The sequence below is a fragment of the Pyrgilauda ruficollis genome, unplaced genomic scaffold (genome assembly GCF_017590135.1).
Source record: "Pyrgilauda ruficollis isolate IOZ18807 unplaced genomic scaffold, ASM1759013v1 scaffold93, whole genome shotgun sequence".
NCBI lineage: Eukaryota > Metazoa > Chordata > Aves > Passeriformes > Passeridae > Pyrgilauda > Pyrgilauda ruficollis.
Window position 1 is genome coordinate 2646130 of NW_024531377.1, and position 26270 is coordinate 2672399.

General features: G+C 38.4%; 1 protein-coding gene across 2 annotated transcripts in view; it reads left to right on the forward strand.

Moving 5' to 3' along the window:
- Nucleotides 1-26270, forward strand: part of FBXO11 (F-box protein 11) — a 70855-nt gene that overhangs the window by 27181 nt on the left and 17404 nt on the right. The window contains exons 2-9 of one of the 2 annotated variants that reach the window (XM_041489430.1): nt 7789-7916; nt 8034-8115; nt 13786-13930; nt 15170-15299; nt 16328-16411; nt 16500-16632; nt 21580-21686; nt 21778-21889. In XM_041489430.1, coding sequence (XP_041345364.1) covers nt 7789-7916; nt 8034-8115; nt 13786-13930; nt 15170-15299; nt 16328-16411; nt 16500-16632; nt 21580-21686; nt 21778-21889 — 921 coding nt within the window. The remainder of the gene's footprint in view (nt 1-7788; nt 7917-8033; nt 8116-13785; nt 13931-15169; nt 15300-16327; nt 16412-16499; nt 16633-21579; nt 21687-21777; nt 21890-26270) is intronic. The other variant, XM_041489431.1, reaches the window with a different exon arrangement.

Below are 26270 nucleotides of genomic sequence, written 5' to 3' on the forward strand. Positions count from 1 at the left end.
CTCTAATGAGATGAAAGTTGCTGTATTTCAGCCAGAGAGGGAGATGACCTTTGAGACTGGTAATCTGACTGCCCTAACAAATGAAGTGATACAGCCAGGTAGAAATTTTAATTGGTCCTACTTGGAATCTTGAGTATAATCTTCACAATAGACCAAAAAAAAAAAACCCCAGCTTGTAGTAATACTCTATTTTATTTAGTGTCATTCAGAAACGTAACAGTGAAAGGCTCTTAGCACTGTATTTCTGAACCTTAAAATCTCCTTGGTCGGCTTTTTCACTGTAGCATCAAGGAACCATGCAGCAAGGCCACAGCATTGAAAGTGTTGCTTTCTTAATGAGGAATGCACCCAAAAAGGGTTCCTTGTCCCTTCTCAATGAAAGCTTGTCAGAGCAGAAGTCAAGCTGCCTATTAAGCAGGGAGGGAAGTTCCCTTAATACTTACACAGCAGCCACCTGGAGAGTTGTTTATTACTTTGCTAAATGTTATAGATGGTGCTGTAATACAGTTATCAGCAGTCTGGGAAAACAATGTAATTTAAAAAAAAATACCAGAAAATAAAAACTGTCTTCTAATTCTAGTTTATCAGTTCTATGTGCTAGTGCTGATCATTAGAGCTGCTTGTTCGAAGAAAAAGGTCTTTTTTTTTTCCCTGTCTGAAATGAGTTATTTAACAAGCAACTCAGGTGTGCAGGTACTTGCACAATTATTCTTTGTGTCTTAATAAAAATGTGCATGCTAATGATTTTTTTTTTTTAGAAATTCAGTTTTAACTTGATATTAAATATCTCTTTTGGGGGCATGGTTGTGTAAAGAAACCAGAATTTTTCATCAAATCCTCGTTATCACTTTTTGATTCTGGCTTTTGAAAAGGAATATATTCTTTGTAGCTGGAGGGTTTTTAACTGGTGTTAACACATGGTTTTTGTGCTAGGTGGTTTTGGACTGTGAGCTCCCTAGGGAACGAAGTGTAAAGATGTGAATAGCTATTTGTGACTGTTGATAATTTTTTAAGAAATATAGATGAGGACAAGTTTTGGGCTTGCAGCCATGTTTCTTTCCCATTTGTCTCCTTTTCTATTAGTCTGTTTTGTGTCAGCTCTAAGAACTTAAGTTTTTCCCTTGCTGTGTAAACCATGCTTTCCTATGCAGCATTTTGGGGGTGCCAGCTGACCTAGCAGACCTTTGTGGGAGTGGTGTCTCTGTCTGGTTGGAGTGACCTGTGTGAAGATTGTTGTAGCAGGCTTCACAATGTGCTGAGGAGGAAAAAAGATCAGATTCCTGGGATCTCATGGAAATTAACTTTTATCTAAGAATAACACTGAGAAACTATGTCAGCTTTAAGAAACTCTCTGTGTAGCTAGAAGTAGTTGCTTTTCTTCTTTTAGAAAATACTTCTAAATATGTTGTAAAATTAACATGAGCTTCTGGATAAATACAGATAGAGTTTGAGCGTCTGATCTATTCTTACTCTTTTTAGGCCATCATGACTGCACGACCTATTTCCAGAGAGAGTAATAAGATGTCTTATTTAGGTATTGATGTTTAAAAGCTTAAAATGTAAATGCAGTAAAAAGTGCTGTTTGAAACTTTGGGTGGAAGTTGGTGTGTTGTGTGTGAAATTCTTAAATTTTGCTCTATACAAGTGCTGTGACTTACAGTTTAAGCATAATTTTCCCCTCCTCTTTGAATTTAAGAAATAAATCTCATACAGGAAAATTTCAAAGTATTCCACACAACTTTTGTTTATTTGATAAACTGTTACAAGCTACAGTGTGCTTTGCATATTGTTGTTGTATATCTTTGGTTTATTGCCAGTAAGAAATTGTATGTATATTTAAAATATTCTAGTAGTCAGTAATGGTTATTGTGTCTGGTTCTTGCTTCCCAGAAGGCAGAATCTCTTTATTCCATATGGTGTTCAGGAAGTCTGATCTTTCTGTAGTCTTTAAGAAAGCATACATTTTTAATGTTAGGTCTGTCCCCTTTCCAATCTGAGAGCCTGCTACTCTGAGTAGCAATTCTGACTCAGAATCTTTCTTGCAGGGTCTCTTCCAGTTCCAAACAGCATTGTTTCCAGTCAGAGGTTAATCCTTCTCCTTGACCAGTGCCATCAGAACCTGACACAAAATGCTACCTTTTAGATTTTACCTTTCTGTGAGCTGAGCTGCTCTAGATAATGCTTGAAGAATACTGCAGGGTTTCTTCCTATAATAATTAAAAAATATATCACAGTATTTATTACAGTCTCTGATAATAGTAGGAAATGATTTTGCAGCTACTTATTTTAATACCATGTTTTTGACATTCAGCATTTTATAAAATGGAGTAGCTGTATACATGCCTCCTGTTTCTCGTGGACCTTTTGATGGTTTTTTTTTTTTTTTTTCAGGTCCACTTGTTCAAAGTAGAATTTGACTGTAAAGGACCACCACAATGCTTCTGCCTTTTAGAACATGTTGGATCTGAGCTCTGTGAACTTTGCATGTCATCTTTCTCAGTTTTGTAGGGGTGGGGGTTTCTGGGGTGCACTTGTTTTTTTAGTGGTGGTATTCCTAGCTAGTGCTTTTTTTCTCTTCAGAGAGGTCCTCAGATAGCTCTCAGAAGAAAATGGTCTCCATTTCAAAAGCAACCTTAAGCCATCCATAATTTAAACTAATCCTTAAATGCTGCCTGGAATCAACGTGTAAGCCTCTCCTAGTGTGAGAAACCTTTGCTCTGAGATACAGAGTAGTATGTGCAAATTCTGTATTCAGTATCTTTCATGTTTTGGTGCTGTATCTGCTTTCAGGTGTCAGCCACTTGTTAGGAATGTTTTCAAGGACACAGGATGAGTGTCAGTCACACTGCTGATACATGCATTTATTTAACAGCTCACTCCCGGAGATTTGCTCCTTATAGAAAAATGGTGAGTGGGTGTGTTTGCTTGGTTTTTTTGGGTAGCAGTTTGTTGCAGAGATGTTCCTGTAAGTGCAAATAGAGACCTGCCTTGAATTTCTGTTCTGTAAGTTATTTGCCTTCATTATTAGCTCTGGTTCTTTCCTCTCTACTCCTTTAAATTTGTGTCATCCTCTCTTCTCTGTTGGACTTTTGAGTTAATCCAGAAGTGGATCCAATCAAGTAGTTGGGGCTGTCATCTCACAGGCTGGCAGGATGCTTGATACGGGTTTTGCCGGATTTATGGCAAGATGAGCTCAATCCAGAGCAAATGATCAGTTAACATTTTAGTTCCTTAGTTTGTGTTTTCTTCTAGTTATGAAGATGAACAGTGTTGGATTTTTTTTTTTTTTGTTTTGTTTTAATAATTTATTATTTCATTCTGAAGCTGTGCTGGTTCTACCTAAAACACTGTTTAAGGAACTCTTCCTGTTAAAATTTGTTTGATAGGCAAGATGAATCATGGCTTCATTCAAACAGGTTCAGTATGAATTAACTTTATTTTTCAGAGCTGCTCTTCCAGATCTGCTCACAATTTGATACGGATTTTCCTGTCTGAAAACTGGTTGGTTAGATTTCTCACCAGATTTTCCCCCAGCCTGCAGGAGCAATTTCAGTGCTGTTTGGAAATATCTGCCACCCCCAGGACTCTGCTTCTCTTGACTACAAATCTTTTTGGTTGGTTGGTTTTGCTCCTTCTGCCCCGTTTGGGGAAGGTAGAGAAAACCAGCACAAAAATGTGATGTTGAAGAGTAAAAACTTAAGTGATCAAACACTACAGATTAGTGTATGAGCTGCCTTCTTTGGGACCCTCTCCCTGCTTTTTCTTTTTTATGATGAGTCTATTGCGAATTGGAAGCTTTTTTCTTTTTATTTTAAAGAATTTATCAACCTTACAGTTGTCAATTATATTTACAATGTTTTTTGGAAGTATTATCTGAACGCCTATAAGGTAGAAACGAAACCATGTGCATGTCTTTTGGAACATGATAAATTTTCTCTAGAAGTGACCTAGGTGTGTATATTTTTTAATAGATAGCTCTTGACAACACTTTTTACTTGTCTGTAACTTATGTCTTCATGAAACAAAAGAAATCAGTTGTATAATGTTATTTTTTCTTTATTTTAATGTACTCACTTCCACAGCATCTGTGGAAATACAAAGCACTTTAGACAGTAGTTGCTAGAATGGCAGATTTTTCTTCTTTTCCTCCTAAAAGTATTTGTCCTTTTTGGTCTTTTGCGGGTCTTAAAGCTTAGAATGTTGCAGTTCAGGTTTGTGAGTTGTTTTGAACTATCAGATGAGATATTCTTAATTAAAATTTAAATTTTGACCTGTCAGAGTCACAAAGTTCAGTAATCATGATTTTATTTGAAATTATTTTGTCTTACTATACAATATAATTGCTGTAAAATATTTGGGTAAATATTTTTATTTGAGAGCAGACTCAGCTTAATTTAATCTCTTAAAAACTGCAAACATACTGACTTAGTTGAAACTGTGACAGCATCTGGTAGTCATTTCAGCAGGTGTTTGTATGATGATATTAATATTACACACACACTCTTCCAAATTTGTTTATTGACTTTTATGCTTCTATCATCAACAAATGTGATTATAATGCTTTTTATGTATGTTACTGGCTGATACTGTTACACTTTAAAATAGGATTTCTCAAATTATTTTGGAGGCACTGTATTTTAAAACAGATATTTCTGCTCTAAAGCAGGTGTATGTTGAAGCGTGTTTTAGGGAAGGATTTTCAAAATAGAGCTCTGGCAGTCTGATTTAAGACTTTTCTTGCTCAGGGAAGGGCAGTGTGCAGTGTTGAAGAGTATTACTTTGTGAGCAGCATCTTTCTGAAGGCTTCCAGTGTAGCTGCTTTAGTCTGCTCAGGGCTTTCAGGGAGCATCTGGAAAGCTAAAGCCAAGCACCAAGGCTACTGCTTGGGGAGGTCACTCAAGACCTTCAGGTTTCCTGGTACTGTTTCACTTGGCAGTAACTACACAGCCTGCATCTGGAAAAATAGGATCACTTGTTATTCCTGAAGTGTCAGAAATCCGTGCAGAAGCCCCTCAGAAGTGTGGCAAAAACTGCTGGTGACAGACATCATGGTATCCTTCCCTCATCTTCCTTGGTGTTCAGATGGGAAAATGAAGATTTTAATTATTCTGATACCTGCTATGAGTGTGTGCATATCCCTTATTGTCATCTGTGCTGGAAGAGCAATTTTTAGCAGGACTCCTGCCATTTTCCTCAACGCACTGCAAGAAAATGAATGTATTTGTGTTCTGCTTAGCCAGTCCTTCAGTGTTTCAGCCAAACTGATCTTTCCTTCTGTTTTACCCCACAGGCTTCTGCTGTCTCTTTCCAGCAGTAATATGTTCTGCCCTTTGTGGCCTCCATGGGTGTTCTTCTGAAGACCTGATTGGGGTTTATCTGTGCCCTTTCCATCATCTACTGGGAGATGGAAATTCTCTGCTTTGCCTTTTATTTTTTTCCCTGTTGTCTTTGCTTATTGTGCTGTTGCTGTGTTTTCTGTGGCAATTTTGAGCCATTGTACTGACCATCCAGAACTGGGGGAAAATCCCAGCTGTTCTGACAGTCATCTTGTGTCTTCAATGCAAAATAGGGGAGCAGAGGGGGCTTGAGACACCATGCTCGAAGTCCCTTAGTAGTCCCTTAGGTAGTTTCTGGGGGATATTAGCAACAGTAATCATAGTTACTGTATCAAATCTAAAATAGAAACAAGGGCTGCAGAATCGATCCCTGCTGCAGTGTCTGAGTACATTTGGGTGTTTTGCTGTGGGGAGCCTTGGAGCTGGTGGTGGTGCCTGAATTCCTCCTGGCAGGGCCTCCTTCACACCCACGGCTGCTTTTCTGCTCTGGTGTGCCAGGGAAGGCTGGGAGCTCTCCTGTAGCAGCTTCTGTCTTCTGCCTGCCTTGTTAAATTGAGAGGGTGTTTTCCATCAGAGATGCAAAGAAACGGGTAAAACCAAGTGACTGAAGCATGAGTGTGTGTTGAGTCTGCTCTGAGGTCACTGGCCTCCCACAGGCAGTGATCCCCACGCTGGGCCAGACACGCCTTCACAGGAAAACTCAATACAGTTCATCCGTCAGTGTCCTTTAGGCTTTTTGCATAATTCATAAATACTTACCCTTCCTAGGTAGTGAAGTGGTCAGATACGAGGTGTGCCTGGGAAGCAGCAGACAGGCAGTGTGAGCCAGCTTCTAGCTGAGCTTTTGGAGGTGGCTCTCTTATAAAAAGTGGTGGGTCTCGATAGAAATCTCACAGTTCACTTCTGTCCTGTTGGTGATTCTTCCCAGTCATGTGGTCTTGTGACTGTGCTGAGCTGGACCAGCTGCTGGGCTGGCTGAAGGCTGATCATGGAGGTACTTGCAGGTTAATTTTCAGGTGGATTAGCTGATGAAGCTCTCCTCGGTTGCTTTGAGGAGCCTGTGTGGAGGTGTACACATCACCAGTGAACTTCATCTTTGTGCGGCTTCTGTCCTCTATTTGGATGTTGTGGCAGTGTTGTGATCTCTAATGGTATGCAGCAAGGTTGCCATTTATAAATATCTGCTAAGGAAGGGGAAAAATAGTTTGGGGTTTTGGTGGTTTTTTCACTGATGTAGCAGCTCAGGCTGCATGGTATGTATAATCCAATGTAAGCACAATGTTTTGTAATTTATGTCAAAAAACCCCAAGCCAGAAACCCTTAGGAAAATCATGAGATTAAGATTTTGAAATGTGAATGAGTCACTTCAAAATTGCATTGCTTTGTTTTTTAAACAGGCTACTGTAGTATTGGGAGTTTCATTGGTGGCATATTGGGTTCTTTTTTGTTGTGTTGTTTGTTTTTTTTTTTTTACATTAGTCTCTTCAACGTAATATATTCAGGAAAACTGCTGGCTCTGTGGCATTGCTTTTATGGCTTTTATTTTCACATCATATTTTGCCCAGTTTAAGTAGTAAAAGGCAATTAAAATGAAAAGGAAATGCAAAATTGTTTTCTCACAGTTAAGCATCTGCAGAAAGTATATCTTTTTCTTAAGTGGAGTTGGTTTTAATTTATTTTCTAGATGCTTTTTGTTCTGGCCTTTTTAAAATTCTTGCAGCTTTATAATGTAATGTTAGTTATAGGGCATGCAGTGATGAGTAATTATTTCTTGCTTGTTTCAAGTATGTTCCATAAATATATGAACAGGGAAAATTGAAACTAATGAATCAAAGCCTTTAGAATTATACTCATGACACTTTCTGCACTTCTTTTTTAAAGGGCAGGGAGAAAATATGCTCTTACTTTTTCAAGTGTAATTTAGGTGAAGAGAATGTGTGTATTTAAAGCTACCTCCATTTTACAGAAGGTTTTGTGTGCTGGCCTGAGCTATTCCCAAAATGTTTGAGGAAAACTCAGTCTTGAGTTTTGTACTAAGTGCTATGTTTACTAAAGGATTTCTTGATAACATTTAGTTAATAATTGACACTTCAGTGTTCCTCATTCTGCTGGTTGTGTTAGGTAAAAATTTGAAGTAATGAGGTGATTGAGTTAGCATAGTGAATTAAATGCTTGCAGAGAAACCAAAAGCCTAGGTTTTTGCCTTTTCTTAAGCTGCTTTTGGTGTAGCTGCTGTGTGTGTATGGAGAACGTGCACATGAAGGAACTTAGATTTGTGTGCTGTGATATTCTGACCCTTTTTTTTTTTTTTTTAATTACTAGAAGTACTCTGCTTTCTAGCACTTCCTCCCCACCCTTCTGACTATGTTCTTACCTGATGATTTCTGTAGCATTTCCCTGGTATAAAGCAAAACTAGAATTCCAATTATCAAATTTCTTTTTTTGTTTGCAGATGATGATGTACCTGCAGATATGGTTGCAGAAGAATCAGGTCCTGGTGCACAAAACAGCCCATACCAGCTTCGCAGAAAAACTCTTCTACCTAAAAGAACAGCTTGTCCTACAAAGAGCAGTATGGAGGTAACTTCTTTGGGTTTAATTGTAAAGGAAATGTTACTGTTTCAATAATATGAAACTGGTTAGTATTTTTCTTAAGTTATCTAATGACTGAACTAATTCTAATTTATTTTATTAAAGGGAGCCTCTACTTCAGCTACTGAAAACTTTGGTCACCGAGCAAAACGTGCTAGAGTATCTGGGAAATCCCAGGATTTATCAGGTAATAAGTTTTGTACAAAAAAAGGGCAAGGGAGAAGGAGTTAGAGACATTTTAATGTCACACATTCTCCCACACAGATTATCCCCAAACTATTTTTCTGTGTACTCTCCAACTAAAAAACAATAGTGGAGAAAAAGTACCAAAACAAAACTACAAGCTTGTTCTGATCTTCAAATTTGGTAGCATGATTTTAATCAGAACTTTCTGAATCTGATCCTTTGCTCTGTCTGCTTCACTGCAGGTATGTTTGGTTGTTTTTTATTCTCATAGTGCTATGTAGTTATATCTAAGCTGCTGTTAGGAGCAATAATACTGCAGTGCTTAATTACCATTTCTCACATTGATGGCATTGTTCCATTGCATTTTTAGGAGTAGTTTGGGTATGTCATCATAGCACTTCATTGTGAAGAGAGGCAGATACTTGGTGTGTTTGTAAATAAAAACCAGATATACCTGCATACATAATATATGTAGATTTTTGCATACATCTACAATAAATGTACGTTGTGTAATTAATACACATCCAATACATGTGTATATAACTGTCTTGTGTGTATTTTGTGTGCACACACTTTGTAGGTATATACAGGCACACACTCCTGCTTCTCTTTTCTGTGTAGTTTTTCAATCTCTCTGCTTCTATTATTTTTTGTCTCCTGAAACACTCTTCAGTTCCGGGAGATCTGCTGTCACTTTTGCCTGGAAAATCAACACCAGCGCTTGCCAGCTCTCATCGATGTGGTTTCTCCTGCTTTTCTTGCTTCTGTTTTTTTTTTTTTTTTTTTTAGTCCACGTATCCCTTAATATTGTGAATAAAGCTGAGCAGCTGGCACAAGACTTTGTGTCTGTTTTCATGTCTTCTGTTGAGGTTTCTTGCTTCTCATTTTCTCCATAGCATAGTCTTTTGTCTTTTTTTGTCCTTTTTGCCCTTTGTTGTATTCTCCCCCTCTTTGGTCAACTCTCTGATTTCAGCAGCTGTTTAAGAACCATTTAACTTCTGATTTATATTTTTGAAATAGCCAGAACCAATTGTACATAATCCTGTGTTATTTTGCATTGATTCATTTCCTGATTGGCTCTCTGGAGCCTTGTGCAGAATTGTCTTGTCACAGACTCTGTTTCTCTTGACAATTCTTAGTTTTTCTTCCATTTCTTTCACTCTTTGCTGTGTTCATCATTGTGCTTTTACTCTCCCCCTTTCTTTAGTGAAAATGTGTAACTTTCCAACATGAATGACACTGTTTTCCTGAGGAATTCTCCACGCTTTCACTGTGCATTCCATTTGTTAAATTCTTGAGCTCATGTGGGGATTGTGGAGGCTTCTCCAGCATGGAATTGACAGAGGAATCACTGTAAATGTTATAATCACAGTGATGTTATAATTTTAAGACCATGCTCAAACCAGTTGCAGTGTAAGAAAGGAGTGTCCTCCTCCAACCATTTTCTATTAATCTCTTTCCCCGTATGGGTGGCAGTTATTTTTTATTCTCCCTGTTGAATCTAAGAGATTCCTCTAAATTTGTACAAATATTGATTCTGGTGAGATGTATGTTAACACACAGTCCCCTTCATCTCACATTTTTTGTTGGCATAGGTAATGATAGCTGTTGTAAATGAGTTGTAGGTGTGAGACTTCTTGGATTGTCATGAGTGGTGACTGTATTGTCATCTGGGCTATACAGGTGTTTATTTTAGAACTGTAGATGAAATTATGGCAAGGGACTAAAAATACAGGAAAATTTATTGGTGGAAGACCATTCCTTGTTGTACAGACTCTGAGTGGAGGAAAATTCAGGAAAGGAGAAATGCCAGTCAACTAGAGTTTCCAACTGGAGTGGAGCCAGGAGTTGGAAAAACGTGTATTTTAATATAGATTTCAGAGTTAGTTCTGCTGGGTGTGTTGCTATTTTAAATTTCTCTTTTCACTGAACTATGGATTTGCAGTACATTGTGAGACTCGAGGTTAGTGGCTCACTCACTGATTGTTCTGTACACTAGGAACATGCCTAAGTTTACAGAGCTTACTGACTTTTTAAATTGATTTTTTTCTTTGCCCATTGATTTCCTAAGATACTTTCCCAAGAACAATACATGCTATGTTTCTGACATATTTCTGCTTCTTAACAAGAAAAGATTTTTACTAAATACGTCCCTATAGAGCAAAAGCTATTTGTGTCCATCTTCTCCACTAAAATGGACAAAAAAGGCAACCATATAAGACATAATTTACAATTTTGGATTCTTGGGATGGCATTCTTGGTCTTTGTACAAAGAAGGAAATTCACTTTCAGGCAGCTTTCCTTGCTCTTTGTCTTGGTATTACTTTGCTAGTCCCTATCAGCTAAGTGATCAAAACTGAAACTGAATTAGCTTCATGAATATCCTGTGGAAACTGAATGACATAACTAGCTGTGTTTTTAACTTTCAGGTGTGCAGTGTATTAATGCTTACTAAATCATAAGTAGTTCACCTGTCACGTTAGGGCAAAGATAAAGATTGGTGATGACCCCTCACTTCATTTTTATTTTTATTCTTGTCTGGTTTTTGACACTTATTTGGAAAGCTGGTTGGGGTTCTTTTAATATGAGTATGCGTTTTGTCCATTACCTTGACTTCATCAGTAGGCATGAAACTGTCAGGAGTAGGAGCATATAAATGCTTCTGATCTGGTGGCCAGACAAACCTTTTAAAACTGTTTTGGCTCATTTTTGTAAACTGAGAGGAAGAGCACATTGATTACATCCTTGCTTTGACACATTACCAAAAGATATCCAAGATGTGAAGTGTGGATGTATAGAACAAAAGCATGTGGGTCTCTCTTGCATACAGAGAAGTCTTCACATTAAGAAGCAAATTAGCTTTTTCAAATTATACTGGAGAATTTCACCTGGTAATCACTGTATCAGTGATTTGAGTTGAGAAATCTTAAATCAACCTTGCTTAATTGAGCAGAAGGGCAATTTAAATTAAATTGCTCACTTCTACAGGATTTTGAATAAAGCTGAGTGAGGATAGCAAACACCTGTAAGATCATCATCATTTTGAAAGCAATGCCTAAGTTTCCAAGTAAATGCAACTTGAAAAATTGCAGGGGCCAGCAAGGTTAATTGAGGCTTTAAAACTTCTGTTATTATTTTTATTTCAAGTGTTTTGACACATTCTCAGAGTTGCTCCTTGTCCCTTGCGGTAAGGAAACATATCTGGATTTCAATTTTAATTTTAAAATCGAGCATAGGGAGAAAAAGGGAAGTATGAACTTTGGAGCAGTGGGAAGGCACTGTGTTAGTGAGCTTCTCCATTCAATAAAAAATAAAAAATTATTCAAGGTCCTAGCATAGATAAAGGAAGAAAAAAACCTGCAGTTTGTTTATGGAAGTTACTGCTTAAATTGTATGCCTCAGGGATTTGTGTGTTAAAAGGAGAAGACGGGTTGTGGAAAACTTGGTAAGATTTACTGTTTTGCTTCTGCAGTATAACATTTCAGCTTTCAGTAAGGCAGTAGAAGACTACATCTAACTGGAACGCTACCAGAGAAGTATTAATTCAGAAGCAATGTCCAGTTATCCTGTGATGCAGTTCAAGAGTTATTAGGACTGTAGAACAAACTGCTCCTGCCTGTTTGACACAGGGAGGACCCTTTATACCTCCAGTGGAAAAAACCTTTTTAAAAACCAGCAGATAGCGCATGTAACATTTTTTGGTGATGCCCACCCATGTTCCCCTTACTGGCTGCTGTTAAGCTCTTCAGGCTCCCCAAGTGTCTCTTGAGCAGAAGGCCTTTCCAGACTGCTTGCATTTCATAAGTTTTACCAACTTACTGGATTCAGCCTGGCTCATAAGGCTTTGTTTTCTTTTGTTTTTTTCTTGAATAAAAATAATTTTTTAGTCTGCCATCAATGCTGTTGCAGAAGAGAACTGTCTTGGCCAACTTCTGGGCATTCATTCCTTTTTCTTTCCTTGTGTCCCATGCTAGCAATTCTGTAGCTTACAATGGACTACAGCAAGGAGCTGGTCATAAAAAAACTGGAGGAGGATAGGATACTGTGGGAGCAAATAGCTGTGGGCATGTGGAGTGATGGCACTTAGCGCTTGGGCACAGCATAGATTTTTGTTGGGTTGAAGTGGCACGTACCTATAGTTTATGGCTGTAAACTGTGATACTGCTGTGAGCAGCTGTCAACTGCATAAATACTTAAAATGCATCTCTGGCATCTGAGATGACATTGGTACTCTGGAATCACTAAGGGGACATTCTCATGATGGCACAATAAGGAGCACTTTCAGGGAAGGTGCTGCAATTTCAGGAATATTTCAGAATTTCTACTACCTGGTTTGATCAGCGGTGTAAGCATGGCACCCTGGAAGAATCACTTCTGTCACAGTATGCAGGTTCTGGTGATGTGGTCTGCAGACCCCAGTTTAAGGTGGGGTAAAAAAGTCACAGTTTGGTGCCTGCAGTTTCTCTCTTCTCTATCTTACAGCTGAAAATAATACATTTCTTAGTGCTGTCTTGCCCAGGGGAATCCTGGGGCAGTTTGTTTTTTTTATGTGTGAAATCTGTCATGGATACTATTTTTCAGAATGTAATTCCCTCATATTTAGTAAGTCGTCTTTCTTAAGATCGCTTCAGGAGGCTTCTTGTAGTAGCCAAAATTACAGTCCTGTTGCTCTTTAGGCTCAGGTGTTCTAAGAAAATATGATATGGGGGGCATTACATGGATGTAATTGTGCTGTGAATTTAGCAGGCACAAACTTGGAATGCCTTGCATACAAATGCTCTAAACTTTGGAAGCTCTGTGTGGTTGTGCCTTTAGGATCATAGAGAGGATGCTGAGGGCATTAGCCAAAGAGGTGACCTTTGGAAGCACAACTCGCCTGCTTTGAGGGTTCCTGCCCCAGAGGGTCTGGTGAGAACACAAACTGCAGGCAGGACTTTCCCAAAGGAACTGTTGTATGTGGGGTGTCCATGTGCCCATGGGCAGGGTTTAACAAAGCGCACTCCTGTCTCTACACAATGGCATGGAAATACAGCTTTCTCCAGCCTCTCTGAAGAAATGCATCTGGCAGGACTAGTACTTCTGGTTTACATTTTTCATTTTAAAAGGAAGAACATAAACAGGAGTGTGAAAGGAAGAGACTTGGGAGTTATTGATGGCTGTTGATTTCCTACATCCCAGATGTCTTCTTTCCCTAATGTGTTCATTGTGGGAGAACAAGGAAGTCTTCCTAGCAGTTTTTCCAGAGAGTGACTATTTCTGATTAAATTCTTTTGTGTTTGAAAACATTTGCAGACATTTTGGCTTTGGGACTGCATTATTATTATTGTATAGATAATGTGGGTTAATTGAACCACAATGAAGCTAATAGCACTGAGAAGCCAGCATTTCTGGAACATGCACAGTAGCCTGCTCAACATCTGCACTTCTTTGCAGAATGACTCCTCCAATAGAAAAGGTGAAATAAGAAGTTTGGAAGGAGGACTTGAAATCTGTAACTTCTGTCAGATTTTTTGCCTTTGGTTTTAGAAGAAACAAGCTTTAAGAAAAGACTGCTTGAGATAATTGACATTTTAAATGGGAATCTTTCAAGTGACAAGTTGGTAATCTTTTGCAGTCTGAATTTGAACTTGCTAGATATGTCAATAACCTTGTATTGATTACTGTTTAATAGCAGCACCTGCAGAGCAGTATCTTCAGGAGAAGTTGCCAGATGAAGTGGTTCTAAAGATCTTTTCCTACCTGCTGGAACAGGATCTCTGTAGAGCAGCTTGTGTGTGTAAACGCTTCAGTGAGCTGGCTAATGATCCAATTTTGTGGTAAGTGAAAAGCTATTCCTCATTATCTTGAGAAATACTAGATGTGCTGCTCAAGATGCCAGTACAATAGGAAAATTGAAATGCTGGTTACAATTAGTTGAAGGAAAACCAGTTGGATTTTATTATGTCTAGTTTAGTTAAGCATTATTTTTGAATTATATGTATTTTACAGTAAAACTTGATTCTCTAGTTGTGTAGATACTAGTTAAACAATGCCTGTTTTAAAAAAATCAGTTCCTTCAGTTGCCATTTGTTCTTTCTCCTTTAACCTTTTTTAGGCTACTATGGGGGGATTGTATTACTTCACATAGAAGGAGCAAAACAGTTCTTCAACTTAGATTCAAGCTTTGTCTAGTGTTACTTAAATGGGGTTTTTGTTTGGTTTGAGTTTTGTTTATTTTGTTTAATGGTTGGATACTTGGGCTGTTTTCTCACATGAGTCTGGTCTGCCCCTGGGTTATTGGGAGTTTTAATAAATCGGAACTATATTTGTACTTTTCTGTAAGGGAAAAAAACAACATATTTCTTAAGCTGCTTTGTTTTAAAAGTAAGGATTAAGACTAAAAGAAAAATAATAAAATAACATCACAAAACTACCCTGTTTTCCTGTCCTAAAGACAGCTTTGGGGATGCCTTGTCAGATGAATTACAACTTCTGTGATTCAGTGTCATCCTGTAAGTCTGGGCTTAATATCAGCAGGCTCAGACACTGCAATTATTTGCATTCTGGCACTAATGAAAAGAATCTAGCTGCTGTGTGCCATTTTCTTCTTTTTAAACCACTGTAATTTGTTCACTGATGAACTCTTTTTGGAATACAGTGCATCACTTGTTCTCAGTGAATGCATTTTTCAGTCTTTTTTTGGCAAGGTGAGGAAGAGGTGGTGGCACACTTGATCTTAAGTTTTGTTATACTTGTGCTACTAGCTTTTGTAAGTGTTAATGCTTTAGTTAATGTACAGTTTGATTCACAAATAGTATATGCAACTGCTTAAGTTTCTTCATTAAAATTGCATGTTGTGAGGTTTTTCTCTTGGCTTATAAAACACAATTTTTTGTCGGAAAAACACAAAAGTCAGTACAGCAAAAAAATTTGTTTTAAGTGTAGGTGCTGATCTTGGTCATATTCACTGTCGCAGGCAAATTATTCTCAAAAAAAACCCAGGTTTTAGCCTTTGGTTTTAGATTAAAATGGAAGATGAAAATGGAAAATTAAAATAAATTTTGTCTTCTGCTCAGGAAAAGACTGTATATGGAAGTATTTGAGTACACTCGTCCAATGATGCATCCTGAACCTGGTAAATTTTATCAGATTAATCCAGAAGAATATGAACATCCAAATCCCTGGAAAGAAAGCTTCCAGCAGCTGGTAACAGTTTTATTCATTTATATTAAAATTCATGGGTATTTATAAAAGTAAAAACACCAACTTCTGAAATGTGGCTGACAAACAGTAATTATCTTGGGTTTAGACTTCAAGATTCTTGTGGTGTTGTGCAGTAGGGAGAATTCAGAAGTTATTTCCTGTTTTGAGGCACACTTCAGGGAGACACCACATGGTAAAGTGGAGTCCTTGAGTATCCAGCTCTGCTGTGCTGGGTTTTGCATCGGTGAAATTTTGTGTGCAAGATTGTTATGGTCTGAGACTCACAGTGTGAAAGATGCTGTTGTCATATCTTACTAAACCAATGTGTGTGCTGGTTATCAGATTTGTGTGCCTCTTCCTCTGGTGAACCAAACACATATTGGTAATACCACTTGGGCTAAATAGTGATTTACAGCTGGCCTGACTGGAGGTAAACAAATCTCCTTTAAGGAATGTGATTGCACCTCTAATCCAGAATTTCAAAGGTATTGAAGGAATGGCTGGGAATGATACTAGGAAAACATAAGTACGGGAAATAAACATCAGTGTGAGTGTACCAAACAATGCCATGTGTTGCTGCTTAATGAATTTCTGAAGTGCATTGAGGACAAATGCTTGACTTGGCTTCTTTGTTGAGTATTCAATCACTAGTAAAGGTATGAGATTCTCTTTTCCTCACCATATAAATGCAGTTTTTTTGGCAAGGTGCTAGAGAATGAAGAGATGGAAGTAAGGACAGCTCTTGTGGAATGCTTCAGGTGTATGAGGCTTTTCAGTCAGTTTTCAGGCTTATGGCTGTGTAAGTAGTTGGACTCCTGGCTTAGTTGATCATTCCCTTAGACCCAGACATTTTTTTGTGTTGCCGTTTCAAATGGTGTGCCTAGAGTGGGAGGTCAGTATATGATCCTTACCTCCTGGGACAAACTGATATCAGCAAATGGCTTGTTAATTCGGGAATTAGTAGATCTCCTGTCAGTGCATTCAGGCCCACCTGTCTGCAAGCTTCTCACAAACTCTCTGCCTTGTTTCAGTACAAAGGAGCACATGTAAAGCCAGGTTTTGCTGAACACTTCTACAGTAATCCTGCAAGATACAAAGGAAGAGAAAATATGCTGGTATGTTTATAAAGCAGTTCTTAAAACTATTTATGTATCTGTATAAATGGAAATGGACATTACTCTAAATTTGTTCCTTTTCTTCTAGTATTATGATACCATTGAGGATGCTCTTGGTGGAGTTCAAGAAGCTCATTTTGATGGACTTATCTTTGTTCACTCTGGTATATATACTGATGAATGGATATATATAGAATCTCCAATCACCATGATTGGTGCAGGTATGTAAACTGGGAGGATCACTGTCTCAAACTTGTGTTAATTACCATGATACTCAGGTATATTAAATATCCAGTATAAATGCCCATCTTCCTTCATCTGCATAGGAAATAAGTGGTTTTTGTGCAAGTGTCACTAACTCAAAAGTAGCTGATGCTTCAGACTGAAGTGCTGTTGTCTGCTTGCTAGTTCTCAGAATAACTTATCTTTTTATTTCATTATGAGAAAAGAATGGAATTTGTCAGAAAGCTTATTCAGTTTGCAGTTGAAACTTTTACATTCATACATGACAACAAGCCCAAATTAGTATCTGTCCCATTTTCTCTAGTGTCATAATTCCATCTTGAGGAAGGAAATGAGAGCATCCAGCAGAAAGATTCTGAGACTGGAGATTCTTCCTCTGTTCTCTGCCAACTGTTCCTCTGAACAGAAACCTTTATGGAGAATGAAATAAGACTTGAAGAATAGGAAGGGTTTAGGAAGTTTATCACATTTTGCAGCCTGGTATATTAGATTCTTGTGGAGCTGCTTGCTCTTCATGTCAGTACTAGGAGCATGCTAATTCCCAGTAGCATGTAACTGGTAGGAATTCAGGCTGTATTACTGTCTGGTAGAGATTTTGGTTAAGGGGTCTCAGACTTCTTGCTCCTGTGGTGATGTAGAAGTGAATTACCTGCTGGTTTGTGTTTCTGAGAAGCTATCTCTCTGAATTGGTTGAGTTTACTGTGTTGTGGGTTTTATTAAGGCCAGTGGGTTTGGGGTTTTTTGTTTGTTTGTAAGGGTGGGTGTTTTTGTTTGTTTTAGTGGGTGTGTTTCCTATGGATATGTTCTTTGTTTTGCAAAGTCTATTCGGGTATTTAACTGTTCTCCATACCAACTGTTTTGTTCTTGGGTGAGACTGTTCTGGCACTTCTTGCCTGGGTTTTGCAGCCTTGGCAGGGAGAATGGTTTTGAGCAATGCAGGCAGATTGTTCCAGTGTTATTCTGAAAAATTGTCCCCACAGATCTGCAAGATGTGGCTGTGTTAGTATGTGAGTTTGTCAGTTTGTGACTGCATTTCTGGAGCTAACATTCTGAACATGCCCACTTACAGTGCTTTGGTCTGTGTTGTGGAGAGCTTTTGGAGGACAAACTGGATTCCTTTTGGATGAGGCTAATTTACAAGACATGTTCCTGGAATACTCTTACTGCCCTTCAGTAGCCAGTGTGTGTTCAGTCAGAGGGACCTGGTGGGGACTAGTGCAGAGTCAGTCCCTTCTCCCCTCCCTGTCCTGCAGCATGTGCTGGGGGTGGCTGATCCTCTGCAGTGCTTGCTAATGGAGATGTGGCCACAGACAAATAACCCCTGGCTTCTGTTTCACAGAAGAGAGGATTACAGTAAAAACAGGGCAGGTGATATTCATGAAGTGTTTAAAATCCAGAGAAACTGGATCAGCACTGTCCTAAGATAAAGAATTTCCCAGTCACTTCATGACACTTGAAATGGTATCTTGAATATCTGAGTAAACTTCTGCATGTTCTCTGTCTCCTTTCAAGTTTTGAAAAGCCATCTGCTTTCCCTTTCTCTGGAATTAACCTAAGTTATTCAGAAAAACAGTTATCTTAAGTACAGTCCTTTAAAAGCCAGGGATCTTTATTGTGTATTTTTGTAACAGAATAGCTGTCTTGGGGAACAAAACCTCCAAGAGGAATCCAGCAATGCTAGATGTATTTATATTTCAGTTTTTGGCATTGCTGACTTCACTTCCTTAGACTTTCTCTTCTGAATAGTGAGTGACATTGTAGAGAGAGTCAATTTTCATTTGACTGGAAAAGAAAACAAATTAAAGTGAACCGCTAAGCCTTGGAGAACTACCTCTTCTCTGTTCAGTCTGGCATGCTTTTCAGAATGGTAGGATTAAGGCAGCACCAAATCTCTGCATTTCTACTCAAATTTCTTTAATAGTTTATTCTTCTGGCTTCAGAAGAAGCACAACATTATTAGAAAGGCAGCTTAACTACCTTGAGCTTGGAAGAAGCTTCTGCTTGGTCACATAAGCAAAATATGCTTACAGAATAGTGCCTGGTTTTCTGAGTTTTATGTTCTGTTTAATTTTGGGGTTTTCTTCCCCTGAATCTGAGGGAAGGAGTTGGTTCAAAAGGAAGGCTTTAGAAGTATTACTAGTACTCTGACATATCTGAATTGCTAAGAAAGAAGCAAGAGGAGAGGTTCTGTAAGAAAATTGTTGCATCTGGTTCGGCAGACAGAAGTACCTTAGAATTTTTAAAAAGAATTCTGTTTTCCAGGGTTGGAGAGGGGGGTGTGTTTGCTGCAGGAGTAGGAGCCTTCCATGCAGTGCTCATCTCACTCAAGACACAAAATCTCCCAATTGCTGAGTTTCAGCAGTTGTACAGACATGTCCTGATCTGAGAATCTTCACTTAATATGTATGTTTGGAGCTACAGCTTTTGTTTTTTCCCTTCATTTTCCATTTGACTTAAATAATATGCAAGTAAATGAAAATGGATTATCAAAATATCCTTGAGTCAAGAAAAAAAATTACTAAAACCAATATGAATGGTACCCATGTCTAAGCTGTTCATTCAGTTCATTGTCATTTTAAGACTGGAAAAATCTAAAATTATAAGAAAATTATTATAATTGGATTTTGTTTTACTTAGAGTGCAAGAGTACTTTCACATGCCTGAGTTCTTCTTCAAATACCCATTCTGCATCTTTGAATTGAAAGCTTTATTTTGGACTGGTTTAGACCTTTGTGGTTTACATCTTGTAGACTGTAAGATCTAAAAGAGTATCTGGTTTTTGCTTGGTACAATTGGACAGGGTCACAGTTAGTTCCTGTAGAAGGTAGTGATTTTTTGTCCTCTAATGCATGGAAAAGGGAAATGGTTTTTATTCCTTATGAGGAATTAAGTAATTCTGAGGCAATATCCAGTTAATGCATATTTCTTTAGACAGTCCCTTACTACAGGCTTTCCATTCCATTATTTCTAAATGGTCTATCCATGGTCCTTAAGCTGAGCATGAATTTTGATCCTGGGGAACATGACTCCCTTAGGTTCCAGCAAACTGAATTCTTGGGAGCTGTGTTTTCTTGAGTACAGAATTAATGGCCCTTTTCTTCCGTTTCCAATTCTGATACTGGTTTCTTTATTCTAAAGTGGTCTAAGCCAGAAGCTGAAATAGAGATATTTCTCTGAATGATGATTTCACAAACATTAAGCAGAGTGTTGCAGAGAATTTCATTGGTGCATTTGGAATGAAACAAATGCTTAAGGAAGTGTTCATTATTTTCCTGGGGAGACCTAAATGCAGTGATCTTACTAACTGGCATGTTCAATGATGGGCATTCTGGGACCTTCCCAGCTCAGAAGTTACTGCTTGTGTAGGAACTCGTGTGATGAGAGGATGGTGTCTGCAGAAAACGTGATCCAAGTGCTTTGCAAAAGTTCCACAAATCTGTTTGATAGTGTTTTAGAGCATTCAATGTGAAGTGCAATTGTTCTGTGCCATGCTGAAAGTTCTGATACTGATTTATGGCTCTCATATCCTCCTTGAGGCTCTGTTTATTTCCTGGGTTTGGTTCATGTGCAGTACTGTGGTGCTGTTCCTTTCCATGTGCTGAAGCACACAGATTGGTTTATGCCATTGCCTTTGCACCATGGTGAATATGTAGAAATGTCACCAAACCGCAGAAACATGTTTTGTATGATGACACAACTCCTCATCAAAGCCTCTTTTAGTTGTTATCTGGTACTAAGTGAGTACTGGTGTAGAGGAGAGCCAGACTATCTTAAAATATTTGCAGCTCTGCAGTAATGAAAGCGGAGATTGGACCTTTAGATAGTGAGAAGAAGCTGGATAATAATGTAAATGTTGCTTCATTCTGACTGACATCTTTCTGCCAGAGTGATAAAGAACAGGACATACCGCTTGTCTGTACTAATGTCAACAGACAACAGAAAGGATCTGCTCATGAGGAATCCTGTGCGTGGGCTTTTCAATAAAATACAGAATTTAGGATAAATGCCTGCTCACTTTTGCTTGAGTTGGGAATGGTTTAAAATGCTATCAGATAAGTTATCTGCTGTAGTATGTGAAACTTCCACCTTAATATTTGGTGTGTTGAGGGAGAGCTGCTTCTGGCTTGCATGTTTAATGTGCAGGTTTGAATCAGACAAACGATCTTGCTTGTGAATGAGCGTCATTGAATTTATTCCAGTGAGTGGCTGAGGTTAACTGGTGCTCCCTCTGCTGGCTTGTGCCATCCCAACGTAAACATCACCTGCCTTTGGATTAAGGGTAAAGAATCGGGCAGAGCCTCACTGGTAATACAGGAAATCAAACGACACATTATAGCATTTTGCAAGTGAACCACTTCATAACCTTTTGTACATGCTGCCTGTAGTATAGCTCAATCTAATTCAATAAGTTGGGTTTTTTTCATAAAGAATAATGAGGATATCAATTCAAAACTCTGAATCCTACATTTGAGAAGTGTGGGGAGGTCACTTGTAGGTCATGAGTAGATTAGTAAGTAGTGGTTCATGTCAGTGATAGAATGTATGTTTTTAGTATTAATGAAAGGGTTTGGAATACCAGAAGAAATCATACTTGGAGCAGAGTTAAACTGCCTCTAGCCTGGTACCCATGTCTAAGCTGTTCATTCAGTTCATTGTAAGTAGTAGTCAATTGCTAGCTCTGTAACAGAGGTTTTTCTCACAGTACTACATATTACTAAATTGGTGCCAGATTGTCTTAGTTAAAGACTAGTTTCTTCATTGTCTTTGAAACTTCCATTTTTGAGATCCTTTTGACAGGAAGACTATTTATGTGCCAACAATAGTGTTAATTTTCCTTTGTTGCTTCAAACAGAATTCTGTAAGTATTTTGAAGATTTTTTTTTTCAGCAGCATAAACTAAGACTCTTTAATTGTTCTCTTTGCAGCACCTGGAAAAGTAGCAGATAAAGTTATAATAGAAAACACTAGAGATTCCACCTTCGTTTTTATGGAGGGTTCTGAAGATGCCTATGTTGGATATATGACAATCAGGGTAAGAATCTCACCTGTAAGCAGATCTCCTAAAAAATTTATTTTGATGTGTGAGCAGCTGAATACAACATGTCTGTTTTCTTCCTTTTTAGTTCAACCCTGATGACAAATCTGCTCAGCACCACAATGCACACCACTGCTTAGAGATTACAGTGAACTGCAGTCCAATTATAGATCACTGTATTATCCGAAGTACTTGTACAGGTTAGTGGGCTTTTTATTGTTTGAAGAAACACAACAAATTGAGTATGATTACTATTGGCATATCTTTATTTTTTGATGCAGGTATTCAATACAGGTCTGCAAGCCTTAATTGCCTTGGAGCATCACTATTAGAGTGACTTCCTTGTGTCCAAAACCTCTGTGATAATGTGTACTTGGTTTTCTGTTTGAATCTGTTTGGACTCGTTGGGCAGTTGGTTTGAAATTGAGAAGTGACGGTTAAATAAACATACCTGGGTTTGGTGTATAGTTGTAGCTGGCAGGATGGGGCATTTGAAAGGGTTACACATGGGAGTTGTTCGTGGGGTTTGTTCTGATGTTCAGTATTGGGATCAAAGGCATTAAACAGTCACAAAATGTAACTGCTAAGCTCAGTTCACTCCGAGTGGAATGATTTGACATGTTCAGAGGATGAGTAGTAGCTCTACAGGCAGAAGTGTTGAAAGACTCATTTTACCATCAGAGACAATGAGGAATTTATACCACCTGACTTGGGAAAAATCAGTAGTCTAGGTTGAGGAAAGGAGGAGTCAGTGTCTGGAAGTGAGGAGGTGAATGGCAGTTTAGTCACCAGCAGGAAGACATGGCAGTTTGTAATCACTGGACACAAGATATGGCAAATTGAACATCTTTGAACACAGCCAGATGAAGTGGAGTGTCAAAAAGAAGAGGTTCAGGAGAATTAAGATATTGAGTCTTCGTGTGGAAATGGCCATTTGAACTTCCCCAAGGTCAGCTAGGGAGAGGGAATGGATCTGTGCAGCAGGCTGTGCATGGATGTTGCTCAGCTCAACATAAAGACAAGGAAAAAGAAAAGAGTTCTTCCAACTAGATATAAAAACTACATTTTTGTGGTACTGCCTGTGAAGAATACTGCAGGGAACCATGATGAGAACGGTGGAAGGATTCCTGGTGTGTGCCTTCTAGAGGAAGATGAGCTTTCTTGAAGGTTTTGGGCCATAAACCACTGCACTTGGTCAAGGCAGTTCTGTGCTTTGCAGCTCTGTGCTTTGCATCACCATCTCTTTTATTGGAGACACATCAGTGAATACTTGGAGGTGTTAAAAATGACAGAAGAGGAGCAAAGGACAGCGAGCTACTCCCAGTATCCCAGTGTCTATCCTAACACTAGGAAATCAAAATATACAGAGAAAAGGTGTTCTGGAACTTACCATATACCAGTATTGGGGACCCTGACAACCAGTGAGTGGAATTAGATAAGACCACATTCAGCCTGCATATTAAAGTAGTTTGAAGAGCTGCATGATTTCAGATGGAAACATGCTTATAGATAAGCTACTAGATCCTGAGATTTTTGTGAAAGTTGTTTATGAAAATTAAGTTTGGATTATTTGATTATTTTTTTCATGTCCACTTCAACATTTCTGAGAATGTTGAAGTTTTGCTCCCTCCAAAACTCTGGATTTCTGAACATTTACTGTATTGAATTGTTGATTCTCTTCTCCAAAATTAAAATTTCTGTTCAATTTTGGAGGCTGTGTGTAGGTTATACTATCATCACTTATCAATTGTCAAGTTTTACTGGCTTTTTAATCCTACCAAGCCTTGCTATTACCTACTCAGGAAGTACTGAGTTTGTGTAAAAAGGGAGGAAGAATGGCAGTCTGCCAGAAAAGGCATTTACTGTTTCTAGATAATTGACATCTCTGAAGTATTGATCCATAGGCATTCAAAACCTCTTCCCTAGCACATGCTTGATATCCTTTCTGTAAATCTCCAAGTTGCATTAAAGCATATTTCTACATTATGTTGTATGTAAAGTTCTTAGTGTACATCTTATGTAAAGATGGGAGCTCTGTAAGTGCAAATGCATTAAGCTGGAGGTTCTTGCTGCCAGTTCAAAGCATCTTTTGAAATATTTTCAAATAAAGTTTAAATGGCAAGATCCTGAGTCTAGAGGTTCTGTTGCATCCATTGTGGAAGAAATCTGTGTTAGCCCTCACCTCGATGGATAAAAGTAGTAGTGGATGGCAATGTTCCTTTAAAAAAAATTGCTGAAGTGTGTGCAATCATTATATTCTGAGTAAACAAAATAAAGCTTAAACCAGTACTACATGTGCTTTGTACTCCAAAAGGACCAATTTCACACAATCAGTGCTCAAGTCCAGTGAAGTGAGTCAGAATAAAGGTTGTTTTCATTTAAATAAGCAAAATGTGATAGAGGTATGCTTCTAGAACATCACACCAGGTTCCAAAAATCCATAGTACCCTCAGTCTCAGAGATAGAGGAAGGGGAGTGAAAGCACTTGTGAAATGCAAGAAGGAATAAGTTATTAACAGTTAATACAAATAGGAAATTAGCAATTGAAGGAAACTGTGGGGACCTCCCTCTAAAATAAAAACACACCACTTGACTGCCACAAAGAACTTCATAAACAAGACAAGATGCAGCATCTGTCTAGAAGAGACAGTGCTTGTGTCTTAATTTGGGGAATAAAGGGAGTTTTAGCAGTGATGCTGATCCATCATAGAATGGAAAAATTTGAATGGCAAAGTGTTGTGTAATTTTTGTTCCATATTTAATGAGAATAGGCAGGAATGATAAATGCCCTCATCCCCTAGAGGGATAATGAAACACGTTCCACTCTTGACAGTAACTGGATTTAAACAGCTGTGAAAATAGACATTCTAAAATCATGCTGGAGTTTAGAAAAAACTGGCCAAGAGATTCTCTGGCTTCCTATTGTGTATCAATGGTAACTTGAAACCTTGATGCGATTGGTCTTTGTCCCTAGGGGGAGGTGGGAGAGGAGAGACTACCCAGGATGAAGTATGGCAGGAGTATTGCCTGTTGATCCTGGGTAAAATGATAAGGTATAAGTGCAGGGGTTTGGTCAATCAAGAATTTAAAATTTATGATGAATCAAATTAGTGTGTATTTACATTATAATGGTTGCATTACACTGTTGGCATTTTTGATCACTTTCTTTGACCAAAAGAAGGCAGCAGTCCCAGTAGAATTACACAGATCCTTGAAAATGTTTGACATCAACACATAGTGCCTTAAAATATTAGAGTTCTACAGAATGCCCAGAGTCTACACCAAATAGATGAGAAATAACTTTCAGGGTGACTGTAATGGCTTTTTTTTGGTAGTTATTTCAAAGATGAGTTCTTGGCTTGAAGAGAAGAAATAAGATCCATATTAATGAGACCTGTAGACTTCACGGTAGAGTATTATAGATACAATATGAATGTAATATAACTACAGTCTTAAAAATAACCAGGAGGATGGGTTGCCATGACCTTCCTGGTAGGTGGACTGTCAAACACCACTCACATAAGTCTGACAAAGTGCAGAGTTGCACACAACTTGATTTTGTTCCTATTTCGAAGTGCTAAACCCCTCTCCTGGAGAGCTGGGAAAAGCTTAAAGAGTCACTGTGGATAAACTGCTGAATGTGAGCCCTCATGTAGTCAAGTGGCCAAAAGAACTGATGTGATCCTTAGTTACACCTGTGGGAATACCAAGTAGAAGTAGAGAGACTCTGTTAACGCCTCTGCTTAGTCCTGCTTCACAATAAAGTGCTCTTTTCTGGTGTCCATAGCAACATGTTGGAAAATTTAGAAACTGTTCACTGGAAAGTCATATAAGGTAAAGCAGAAAACTTCGGTTGTAGTGACTGTAATTTGTTACTTTATCAAGGAGAAGGCTGAAGGAGCAAATTGGTTGCACTGAATTTGTGTGTGCATTGGATATGGCATACACTGGTATAAAGAGAACTGGATGCCAAAGCTGGAGGAATTCAGATGAGCAATTAAAGTGTAAATTAAAAGGACTACAGCCCTCTAGCCAGCTAACAAGCTTTATGCTAGTTTCTCAGTTGCTGGAAGTCAGTTATCAAAATTTAAATATGTTTCTGCAAGATATGTGCTGAAGTTCCTGCTACTAGAATTGAAGCAGGACTTAATTCAGGGAATTAGTATAGCCTGTATTATTCATAAGGTCAGGCTAGACAATCAAAATAATTTCTTTAGGAATTAAAAAAGAATAAGCTCTCTGTAAATGAGTCTGTGAATTATTTAAGCATAGTCTTTGTGGTGCTTTGCTAGAAGGATATATGAAAACTAACTAATAGAGTAGGTACTGGCTTGCTTATTTAGTGATGTTTAATTGTGGGGAACGTGTGTTATGTAGGCTGGGTTCCCTGAGATGAGCTCTTACCTTTCAGAAATCACTGTTGATTTTAGTGGCTGCAGAATTTTATGTTGCCACGCTTCACGGAGTTCTGGGAATTGAGCTGGTATGCTGAAGTCCTGAGCAGTTGGAGTCCTAGTTTCCTGGAAAATGTTTATTTTCTGAGTTATGGTATGGTAGCCGAAATCATTCAAGGAGTTTTGT